Source organism: Nematolebias whitei, chromosome 18 (assembly GCF_014905685.2).
Source record: "Nematolebias whitei isolate Nwh7 chromosome 18, NemWhi1, whole genome shotgun sequence".
Classification (NCBI taxonomy): domain Eukaryota; kingdom Metazoa; phylum Chordata; class Actinopteri; order Cyprinodontiformes; family Rivulidae; genus Nematolebias; species Nematolebias whitei.
Genome location: NC_056515.1, coordinates 37,543,186 through 37,555,118, shown reverse-complemented (window position 1 = coordinate 37,555,118; position 11,933 = coordinate 37,543,186). Strand labels below are relative to the sequence as shown.

General features: G+C 40.5%; 1 protein-coding gene across 2 annotated transcripts in view; it reads left to right on the top strand.

Moving 5' to 3' along the window:
- dpysl2b (dihydropyrimidinase like 2b) overlaps positions 1–11,933 on the top strand; it is a 25,826-nt gene that overhangs the window by 7,609 nt on the left and 6,284 nt on the right. For both annotated transcript variants that reach the window (XM_037692140.1, XM_037692141.1), the window contains exons 2-11: positions 4,136–4,224; positions 4,341–4,525; positions 6,030–6,194; positions 7,076–7,137; positions 7,996–8,076; positions 8,335–8,403; positions 9,609–9,729; positions 10,515–10,671; positions 10,765–10,906; positions 10,996–11,166. In XM_037692140.1, coding sequence (XP_037548068.1) covers positions 4,136–4,224; positions 4,341–4,525; positions 6,030–6,194; positions 7,076–7,137; positions 7,996–8,076; positions 8,335–8,403; positions 9,609–9,729; positions 10,515–10,671; positions 10,765–10,906; positions 10,996–11,166 — 1,242 coding nt within the window. The remainder of the gene's footprint in view (positions 1–4,135; positions 4,225–4,340; positions 4,526–6,029; positions 6,195–7,075; positions 7,138–7,995; positions 8,077–8,334; positions 8,404–9,608; positions 9,730–10,514; positions 10,672–10,764; positions 10,907–10,995; positions 11,167–11,933) is intronic.

Here is an 11,933-nt window from a genome sequence, read left to right as displayed (position 1 = left end):
TAACTAACTAACTAACTAACTAACTAACTAACTAACTAACTAACTAACTAACTAACTAACTAACTAACTAACTAACTAACTAACTAACTAACTAACTAACTAACTAACTAACTAACTAACTAACTAACTAACTAACTAACCAATTAAAATGTATCAACTAATATTACTATTAATATAACTAACTAACTAACTACAAATAACTAATTATTTTATATAATTAAAACACTCTTTTTAAATAATAAACGAATAAGTAAAATAAATGAATAAAAATAAACAAATACAAATAAATAAAATCAAGGAATACTTTGTCCAAATAAATAAAGCTATAGTTACTGAAATAAATACAATTTTGTTAAAAATGAATACATTTTAAAAATGTGTGTTTTTTTAAATACTTTAAAATATATACATATTTTTTATTTCAGCCTTGGATTCAGCCCAAGATCTCTCTCGCTCTTTAAAAACAACAAATATTGTAACATTACATGTTTGTGTTTATTTATTTGTTTTTGTTAAGTGCAAGTTAAAACAATAACATTACACAGATTTTTGCATTTTATTTGTTTACCTCACAAATAACAAACATTATAAAGAAAAGGAGCTAAAACACATAGATCTTAAAAAAGCACAAATCAAATTCAACCTCTCCCCAGCTTTGATGTCCAAGAACCGAGTTCTGAGGCTCGGAACGATTAAAGACAGATATTTACAGAAACAAGAGAAACCAGAAGAAAAACGTTATTCTGGGAACGTGAAAGACAAACAAGTTGAAGGAGATTAAAAATAAACGGATGCTATTCTGGATTAGGCATTCTATGTTGAATCCTCGGAGGGATCATCAGGCGACGCTCTTACAAAAAACGACTCCCCTTCACAATCATCTATTAATTCAATTCAGTTTATTTATAAAGCGCCAAATCACAACAAAGTTGTCTCAGGACATTTTACAGGAACATTCACATAAAAGCCAATTAGTAAAGTTCTCTATCTCAGGAATCCAGCAGACAAGTTGAAGCTTGGCTTCGATGCAGTCTCCCATCCTGAGCGAGCGCAGTGGCAACAGTGGAAAGAAAAAACTCCCTTTTAAAAGTGAAGAGAGCAGCAGAGTGAAACGTGTGGTCAGTTTGTCCTCCAGCAGTCTAAGCCTCTAGCAGCAGAACTAAGGGACAGCTCAGGAAACTCAACCCGACCCTAACTGTTGCCATGGTTACGCCCACCTCCGGCTAGCTTTTAGCTCTTTATTCAGGCTGATTGAATCCTAGTTTTCTGATTTAGCTTTTGCTTTATTGCGACCCGGTATTTAAAGTTCTAGGATTTGAGTGAATGTGCTCACGACCGTCCACCGACTGAAGCCGCTCCTCGCCTTCTCGCATCCTTCAGCTCGTGGGTTTGCTTCCTGCAGCTGTTGTGATCTTCTCTGATACTTTGCTGCAGCTGCTAATGCACAACTCGTTGCACAATCAACACCTGGCACCAACAGACAGACCGATCCGGTTTGTGAGTGAGCAGGAACAGAATATATTTATCTGAAAGGCAGAAGGCGGTAACTTCTGCACGTCTGTTAGCAAAATATCTCGTGAAACACTGGGCGGATTTGAAGGAATCTTGTAGAACGTAATCGCTGGTTATACATCTACATCTGATTAACGTTTGGAGCCAACCCAATCCAAGATGGCCGCCACAGCTTACTGACTTTTTGAAACTCGACAATGGCGTTAACTCGGTCAATTCTGCAGATATTCGGCTAAGGTTTGGTGTGGTAGTAGCTGAGAGTTGTTCATAACATATAATCTGAACAGATCGACTGAGTCGTTAAATATTTGGAGCAGACTTTGTGTGTCCGTTAGCAAAATATCTCCTTTACAGAAACTTACAGGAAATAAGCATGGCGTGCATCAACAGAGGATCTGGGGCGCAGTCGTTTCAAAATTTTAATTACAGTTAAGTTTGTTCCCTTCACTTCCTGTTTGTGAGCTCTTTGACACATTCCCACACTGAAAAGGTTTGCTTTAGCTGCTTTGCTGCCGTCTGTCCAAAGTAGCCGACATCAGCTGAAGCCTGGCTGTAACGCCATCTGCTCCGTATTCAAGCCGTTTTCGTGAATTGCCGCCACCGTTGGGAGTTTTAAATCAGCGAGACGCCGTATCGTCAAGAGCGAGGGCTCAACAAGTCTGGAACTAAAATAAAGTTTTCAGACTTTTATCCAAATCATTTAAAGACTTGCAGGTTTGACAGAAGCTTCTCTTTCATTTAATCCTTTCAAGTTTCTGTATCCTGAGTTTTCCAAGAAGCTACTTTCAGCTACTTTCAGCTGTTTTGTGCTCCGTTCAGATTCTTCCTGCTAAGAAAACATTGTCCAGATAAACACCAAACTTATTGTTTGCGTGTGATTGAACACACCGCTAAATGTTTTAAAGTCAGCGAGGCTCTAACTCTGTTCGAAAAGTATCGAAGTGAATTAAACGAGTGAATCAGGTTTTTTTGGTACTTCATTCAAAATAACGAGAAGACACAGAGAATTTTAGTTTTTCTACACGTCCTCAAAGAATAATCAAATGTGGGTGAGCTGAGCTGTGTGGGTGCTGGAGGTGGGGGTGTTGGGGTGGGTGGGGGGTGGGTGCAGTTGTCCTCAGAGCCAGAGCTGCCAGCCGGGCAGCGGCTCCAACAGAGCAGCCTTTGTTAGCCGGGGGATGCTGGAGTCCTTGTGACCAGACCTGCCACTCCCTCTCTGAAGAAGGGGGCCGGGGCCCCCAGGAGTGAGGCTTGAGGGGAGTAATCCTCCTCCTGAGGGGGAGGTTAGACTCCCCCTCCTCCTACTGTTCATCCTCTCTGCACAGACAACAAGTGTTGGAGCAGGAATGGATGACTGATCACTCCATCCTCTCTGATTGGTCCGTTCACCTGTCAATCACAGCTCGGTGAACTGAGCAGATGGGCGTGTCAGGAGGCGGGGCTTCTGTTTTATTGTTGAGGCAGAGCTGAAGTGACCCAACAGCACAGGAGCCAAAGTTTATTTCTCTCTACAGAATAAATGATCAGTTCTTCAGATATGAATGATTTTTGTTGTGAATCAAATCAAATAAATGATTTTAATGTATTTTATGATTTTCCATCTCCATATCGTTGATGTATAAATAAAGGTTGATTGATTGATGTTTTTCATGTGATCAGCATTTTCTCAGGATTGTTTTCCTGCTGTTTTCAAGTGTCGCATAAAATCTGGTTCTGATCCGAACAGAACCAGAACCAGATTTCTTGCCGTTCCTTTGCCGGATCGTTCCATTAAAGTCCCAATGAGCTGATTTTGGCTAAAAGTCCAGTCAAAGCTGAACGTTTGTAGCTAAATTTAATCTGCATGTACCGTATTTTCCAGCGTATAAGTCACAGTATTTTTGCAAAGATTGGTCAGTCCTGCGACTTATACGCCGAAGTGACTTGCATACATTTTTTCTTCCACATTCATAATGCACTTTTTGACTGACGCTTTAAACTTCGAAGAACTGCAACAGTGAGTCCTCCCGTTCGCGCTCGCTTCACTCAGCTGGTGCAGGCGGAGGAACGCTGGAGAGCTAGCAGCTCTGGCCATGATGGATGGATGGATGGATGGATGGATGGATGGATGGATGGATGGATGCATGGACGGTGCTGCACTGCCCAGGCGAAATTAAGCTGTTTTGACCATTAAATAAACGCATAATAAATGCGACTTGTACCTGTATATGTTAATTTTCTCTTCATGATGCTATTTTGACTGATGTGACTTATACACCAGAAAATACGGTAGTTCAAATAAGTAATTAGTTAATAAATAAACAAATAATTGAAAACATGCACGGCTTAAATCATAATGTTTAAAACTATTTGCAGAAAAGAAGAAGCTGCAGCAGCAGACAGGCTAACAAAGCTAAGCTGTGTAAATTCTGCCGATGCCAGATTAATATTATTTTGCTAACAAGGTCGATCCGGTCTTTTACGTGACGTTTTCCATCGTGTTTAAGTAAATGTCGTTTAATCCTGCATCCAAATCGGCTCGCGGCCCTTAGAGTTGTGTGTCTTTAAAGTCCTCTGATTCCCGGCAGCTTTACTGATGAATCGTGTCGAAACGCTCAGTCTGATCCGCTTCCTCTGCTTCCAGAGCGACCGCCTCTTGATCAAAGGAGCGAAGATCGTGAACGATGACCAGTCCTTCTGCGCTGACATCTACATGGAGGATGGTGTCATTAAGTGAGTTTACCAACGTTTCTTTATCCCGTTGCTTTAATTTCGTTCACAAAACGAACAATGAAATGGTCTATATACAATGTTCTGCTCAAGTCTTTAATTTTGTTTTTTGTTCTCAGGCAAATTGGGGAGAACCTCATCGTTCCCGGCGGGGTGAAAACCATCGACGCCCACGGTCGCATGTTGATGCCGGGCGGCATCGACGTGCACACGCGCTTCCAGATGCCCGACCGGGGAATGACATCCGCTGACGACTTCTATCAGGGCTCCAAGGCGGCGCTGGCCGGCGGATCCACGATGATTAGTGAGTCCGACTCAAAGACCGGACCTAGCAGAAGGATCGAGCTTCCTGCTGGACTAGAGGACACCGAGGGTTCATTTCTGAGACAGTAGACTCGGACTTTAGTGTCTCTGTTGTAGATTTCACTTGAAAAATAAGTGAGGTGCCAGCTCCCAAAATTTGGTGTGTGGCTTCACAAGATATAAAAAAGTTCACCACCAAAAAATTGGGTTGCACGTCAAAATCCAAGATGGCCACCCCCATATGTAAACTGACCACCCCTATCGTTTGAGAAAACTGTTTTGTTGCCTAAAAGTGTAGTTTCCTCAAAGGATTGAGGTGGCCAAAGATTATTCTACGAGGTCAAGGCCACCACTGGCCACCCTCTGGCTGTGCCTTTGTGCCTGGTGGTGGATAAAATCGCTCCCTCCACTCGCCTCCATCACCCTGTGCTGCCTCTCACAAGCAAAAAACCCCCCAAAAAACGACCTTATATCAGCATCCTGTCACAAACACAATTTATTCTGGTTATTTAGTCAAATATATGAAAAATACCAAAGATACGAGTTTTAGCTCCAACATGTTGGTGCTCAAAGAGCTGTCGACTGAAATTAGCTGAAGCGTGATGCTCTCTGTTTCAGGTGTTTCATTCCTATTATCCTAAACACATGACTTTCAGGCTCTCTACTGCTGAACATATTTATTTTTAAGTTGGTAAATGTCTGTTTGTTCTTGTCTTGTCCACTTTCCTTCATTTAACGGCCACGCTCACAAACTGGACAGAAAATAAGTTTAATAAAAGCAGACGAATTCTAAAAAAACAAAACAGAAAATGACTAAAAGCTTGAAAACTTAGAGCAATTTAGGAAAACGCAACAAGGTGTGGCACCTTGGAGGCGACGCGCAGACTCTGGAGGTGACTTCAGCAGAATAAAAACAGCTAAATTAAAGACGAACAAAGCAGCGAGCTGTAAGTTGCTGAATCAGCAGCTCATCCTCTCCATGGCAGCAAAACAAACCCTCCCGGCGCCCTGGTGTCACCTCAGGCTCAGTCAGGGTCAGACGGGTCCGCACCGCGATGCACAGTGGCCCCTGAACACTGGCGCCATTTCACACACAGTCGTAGAAGTAATTAGTTCAATGCTTCTGCTCCAGGCTTCCTGATGAACCGGAGCCAAACTCTGACTATAAAAGACGGCTGCTGCTGCTGCACGCGTTACATCACGACTTATTGACTAAAAGACAAAATGCATGACTTTCGCCTTCTTCTTTGTAATTAAGCATGTAATGAAACCTGTGTAATGAAACCTGTGTAATGAAACCTGTGTAAATACTTCATACATCGCAGAGCATGTTTTTTTAAACATATTTTGAGCCCCAGAACCTCCGTAAATGACGTAACTTACTCCAAAGTAACTTTTAAAGCCCAATAAACGGTCAGTCGAGACATTCGGAACAAGTTTCTCTGCCAGATGTGGACTAAACGGGTGTCGGTGTGACTCGCTTCTTTTACGTTTTTGTTTTCCAGTTGACCACGTGCTGCCGGAGCCCGGCGTCAGCCTCCTCTCCGCCTTCGAGCAGTGGCGTGAATGGGCCGACAGCAAGTCCTGCTGCGACTACTCGCTGCACGTCGACATCACCGAGTGGCACCGGGGCATCCAGGACGAGATGGAGACGCTCGTGAAGGATCACGGTACGGCCCCGAGCTACCTGCTAACGATGAATAAGAACAGGAAGAACAGGAATGAGAATACGATTAAAAACAAGATTAGGATTAAATACGAGGCAGATCTGGTTTTTAAAACCGTTTGTTAGCTGTGCACGCCAAAATCATGGCTCCTGTAAACAAACATTAAATTGACATAAAGCGAAAGCTCTGATTGGTCCGATCCGCACAGACCTAGATAAGCCCCGCCTACTTTAGCCTTCAATTATAAACTAATAAAACAGAAGCATAAACATTAGGATGTAAAAGGGTTGCGTCGAGCTGTGAATTGGAAAAATAAACCGATTTAATGAGTGATTTAGACACAAATTTTAGGTTACATGTTGACCTAAATGGAGGCATAAAAATAGATTTATTAAAAAAACATTTTCATGTATACTTACCTAAACCTTCTTTTTTAGTCATTACATTTTTTAAATTGTTTTTATTTGCAAAATCAACAAATAGAATAAAAGAGATGAAAGGATGAGGAATGTGCTATAGTTGAGGTTGGTTAAAGCAGTGCTTCCCAACACTGGTCCTTGAGGAACACCATGCTGCATGTTTTACTTGTTTCCCTGCTTTGACACATCTGATTTGAACGAATGGATGATTAACAGACTTCTACACAACTTGAAGTCATTAAATAGCTAAATCAGGCGTGCTGCAGCAGAAAAACAACTGAAACATGCAGGATGGTGTTCCTCAAAGACCATGATTAGGCACCATGGAGTTAAAGGATACAATGATGAGTTCAGTGTCTATTTTATAGATGTTTTCTCAGAAATGTTCACTCTTTTAATCAGTTCTTTTCTTTTCTTCTGCTTTAAGCTTTCTGTTCATGCTGTTTTCTGTCCTTCCTCCCTCAGGTGTGAACTCCTTCCTGGTCTACCTGGCCTATAAGGATGTTTTCCAACTCACTGATGCTCAGGTAGAGCTCCGCTCTTCATTTCTTTTCATCCTTTAAATTTAAAATTCTCAAAGGAGACTTTAAAATAATAAACACAAAAACCCTGATATTTAAAAAGATTTGAAGCATCCTTTAAAAGAAACGACACCTAAAATAAGTTTAAATTCTATATTTGCATAAAAATGAGTTCAGTTCGATCAGTTTTAGTTGACGCCGCGGGGCCGCCATTGAAGCTGCTGCATTTCAGCTTTAAATTTTTCTTTTAGAAATATTATTTTAATCTAAACTTGAAATATAAGTTGCATTTTGTGTTTCACAGATACCGTGGTGCTAGAAAGTTTGTGAACTCTTTATAAATTTCTATATTTCTGCATAAATATGACCTAAAATATTAGATTTACACACAAGTCCTAAAAGTAGATAAAGAGAACCCAGTTAAACAAATGAGACAAAAATATTATACTTGGGCATTTATTTATTGAGGAAAACGATCCAATATTAGAAGTAAAAGTATGTAAACCTCCAGGATTATCATTAATTTGAAGGTGAGATTAGAGTCAGGTGTTTTCAATCAATGGGATGATGATCACGTTTGTAGAAGTGGATCATGGCACGAACAAAAAGGAGATTTCTGAGGAGCTCAGAAAAAGAGTTGTTGATGCTCATCAGGCTGGAAACGGTTACAAAATGCAACGTTTAGTTAATTTTTATTTTAGCAACTGTTCTGCTGCGTTTAGATTTTATCTTGTTCGTTTCAGCCTGTGTTTGGTTCATTTTAGCCTCGTATTTTAAATCCGTTAGCTTCTTTGGCAAAGTCATCCAGCGCTCATCATTCACGTTTTCCTCGTTATTTACATCGGCGTTGTTCTGTTCCTGCAGGTGTACGAGGTGTTCAGTGTGATCCGTGATCTGGGAGCCGTCGCTCAGGTCCACGCCGAGAACGGAGACATCGTAGCCGAGGTACAGCGCGTCGAATGAGACGAATTTCTGCTGCGTTAAATAAATAGTAGGTTGAGTAAAGCACTTTGTGTCAGAACGTCTCGTGTTGGTCAGCACCTTGAGCACAGACGTCTGTCATGACGGCGCCGGCTTCTTAATTCTCAACAGACGAGGTTAAACGTTCATGAAGTTTCCACAGCCAAACTGTTCCCGAGGAACATGAGCGCCCTTTAAGGGACTCCATGTTTCACCTTTCCCACAATATCCATCTGTGTTTAGGAGCAGCGACGGATTCTGGAGCAGGGGATCACCGGGCCGGAAGGACACGTGTTGAGCCGTCCTGAGGAGGTGAGGCGAAGACGATTCACGTCATATTCATGCTGTAATTGTAGAAACCGCACCTGAATCACACTTTACATTGAAGCTGTGGACGTTTCACTTCCTGTGCAACCTTTTTACAAAATAAAAGCAAATATTAATATAAAAACTATAAAATGTCTAGCTTATGAGAACAAGATGCCAAAACTAAGGGCTGGATTTTACATCAAAACATCTGGAATAAGAATAAAACATTGATTTGGAGCTAAAACCCGTTTTTCTTTTAATCTTGTTCCTTGAGCCGTTTTTACTCACTGCCCCAGAGGGACGAAGCAGAAAATGTTGCCTTGCTAATCTTCTGGTTGTTCCGAGCTTAATTGTAATTAATGAGGTTCTATTTAATGTTTTAATCAAAAGTTAAAGAGAAACATCTGGAAAAACAGATTAAAAATAAATACGAAAAGAACGAGGCCACGTTATTTCCTCTTAGATCAGTTTTGTTATTTTATCTCAATAGTTTAAATGTTTTACCTTTTTTTATGTTTTGTTGCTAAGAATGAAGAACACATTTAAAGGAAATAAATATGGAAAAAAAAGGATAATTTTTACAATATTTGTGGAAATACACTTATTTCTGTAGAAACTTGGATGCGAATTAACCAGTCATGTCCTTTTTAGCCCTGTAGAAAACCAGCAACCAGATTTTTCACAACCTAGCATCATGTTTTGATCGCAGCCGTTTGATTTGGAAACCTTTTGTCCGTTCATTTTTCCAGGATTTTGCAAATAATTTAACCTAACAGAGTAAAATCTCATTTTTATTACTTTTTAATTTGGGTTTATGGTATAGCAGCCTATGTAGTTCCTTTTTAAAAAAAAATTTATTCTAAACAACCCAATGTATCAAAAGTTAATACAGTTCAGATGTTTTGAAGTAGGGTTAAGTGGAACTGTGAACAAAAATATCTTACCTGTTGTAGATAACTTCCTCTGTTGGTTTAATTGGTTTATTTTAATTAATTCTAAGTTCAGTTTTTACATTTTCTTACAAAAGCATAAATTATTTTAATCTGATGCATAAAAACACAGCTTCGGCTATTTATTCATGAGCACACGGACTATTAGACCTTAGAAAGATGTCTGGTAAGAAATGCATGTCCCAGTCTTCTCAGAGGGTAAAAATAGTTTTAAAATGAGATTTTTTAGTTCAGTTCTCACAGGAAACTGTTCTCCAGGTGGAGGCAGAAGCTGTTAACCGTGCCGTGACTGTAGCCAATCAGACGAACTGCCCGCTGTACGTTACCAAGGTGATGAGCAAGAGCGCTGCTGATGTCATCGCGCAGGCAAGGAAGAAGGGTAAGATGGTTAAACCAAATATTTTTAGTTTGTAATAATGTTTTAAATTTCCCACACGTTTCATTTTTCCAGTCTGTTGTGTTTTTGGTCACTTCTCGACTTCAGTGTCGCGTCTGTTTTTGTAATTCTTGTCATTTCTGCCTTGGTATCTTTAAAAACAACAACAAAAAACTATTTGGGTTAAAAAGGTTCTCAACTGACTATCTTCTGTTTTACTAGTAACAGTGTTGTTGATAATGATGAATCAGACCATCAGCAATGCTCATGGAGTTCCACAGGGACCAATTATTGGTCCATTTTTGTTTTCTTTATACAAGCTTACTTTTGGTTCTGTCATTTGACAACATTTCTCTTCTATGCTGACGATGCACAGTTGTATCGTATTCATCTTTACCAAGCCATTGGAAATTTTAATAGCCACCAAGCTCAAGTGCTAATTGTCAAACTTCCTAAATTTCTTTATTTTTATAAATGGCAAGTTTAAAAAAAAAATCATTGATTCCTTTGCTTGTTCTATCCTTTGAGTGCTTTAAAAATTGTCATTGTTGACTCTGATCTTTTTATAAATCTTTATAATCTAGGACTGAATTTTATTAGTTTTGGAACATATATCTAAAGCTCGGTCAGTTTAACTCATCGTGACTTTAGGGAAAATATGAGCCATGTTTTATATTTAGGGTCAATTGTACTGTAATGCACTTTTTGCATTGCCACCTACAGTCCATATAAAGATCTTTTCAAACTGTAACTTGAATCACAACGATCCTACTATAATGGACTTTCAGGTACTGTAGTTTACGGAGAGCCGATCACTGCTAGCCTGGGAACGGACGGTTCACACTACTGGAGCAAGAACTGGGCCAAAGCAGCAGCTTACGTCACTTCCCCTCCTCTGAGTCCCGACCCAACCACACCAGACTATCTCAACTCCCTGCTGTCTTGGTAAAAGTTTGATCCAAACCCAAAACATTTGTCTGAGGAGCACATTTATTACAAAGTACTTTTTGTCTTCTTTGCACCCCTTCCTTTTTATAGTGGTGACCTGCAGGTGACAGGAAGTGCACACTGTCCCTTTAATACTGCCCAGCGTGCTGTGGGGAAAGACGACTTCAGTTTAATTCCTGAGGGTGTCAATGGCACCGAGGAGAGGATGTCTATAATCTGGGACAAATGTGTGGTACGTATTGGTCTGATGGAACAAGTGGGAGAGCTGATAAACCAGAAGACCATAATGTGCAACACTCACTCGGTTCTGGTTCGCTCCAGGTGACTGGCAAAATGGACGAAAACCAGTTTGTTGCCGTGACCAGCACCAACGCCGCCAAGATTTTCAACCTGTACCCCCGTAAGGGCCGCATCGCTGTGGGTTCGGATGCTGATCTGGTCCTATGGGACCCAGACATTACGAAGATTATCTCTGCCAAGAGCCACAACTCGGTACAATCTTTAATCTGATACTTGTAGATTTTAATTAATTGTTTTACCTGTTGTCAGCCTGAGTAGTGTGGTAGTCCACTTTCTGTTAGTTGGGATGTCTTCTGAACACGGTGTGGGCCTCTCTCAGCCCTGAGGGAGTGATGTCATTCATAAAACCTGCCAAGAGACACATCATCGTCTAATGGTTAGCAGACCCCTCACTAATTCCTGTGTTCGGAGATGCAGTTCCTCTTATCCTGTTCAGTTTTTATTCATTCCTTGGGAGAAATCAGTTCATTTTGTGTGTGTGTGTGTGAACGGATAGCCCAGTGATCTCATGTTGGATTATAGTGTGTGCCAGATTGCCGCGACCTCAGCTTCAGCTCCAGTAGCTTTTTGAAAAGGGAAATTACAAAGTTTCTAAACTGGCCACATAAAACACTAAAGATCGTCTTGTTCATATTTATGGCACAACTGATCACTAATCAGCTGATCTCTCTCCCTGCGTCAGGCTTTAAACTAGAGACCACCCAAACATCAGATATTTCAGCTCTTTGAGGTCCTGCTCTTACTTTTGATGTTTTGTAATTGTTACAAAGCTCAAAGGAGCAAACGACTAACTGAAAATCAAAAGTAGTAAAACACTAGCTAAAAGCTAAAAATAGAAAAATGCTAGACAAACGGTAAAAATAACTAAATGCAAGCTAAGTGGCAAACGTTTAGCTAAAGTTAGCGAAGGCCATCCAAAAGCAAATGTAGATGGCTAAAAGTAGCTAAAGGCAGCGCTA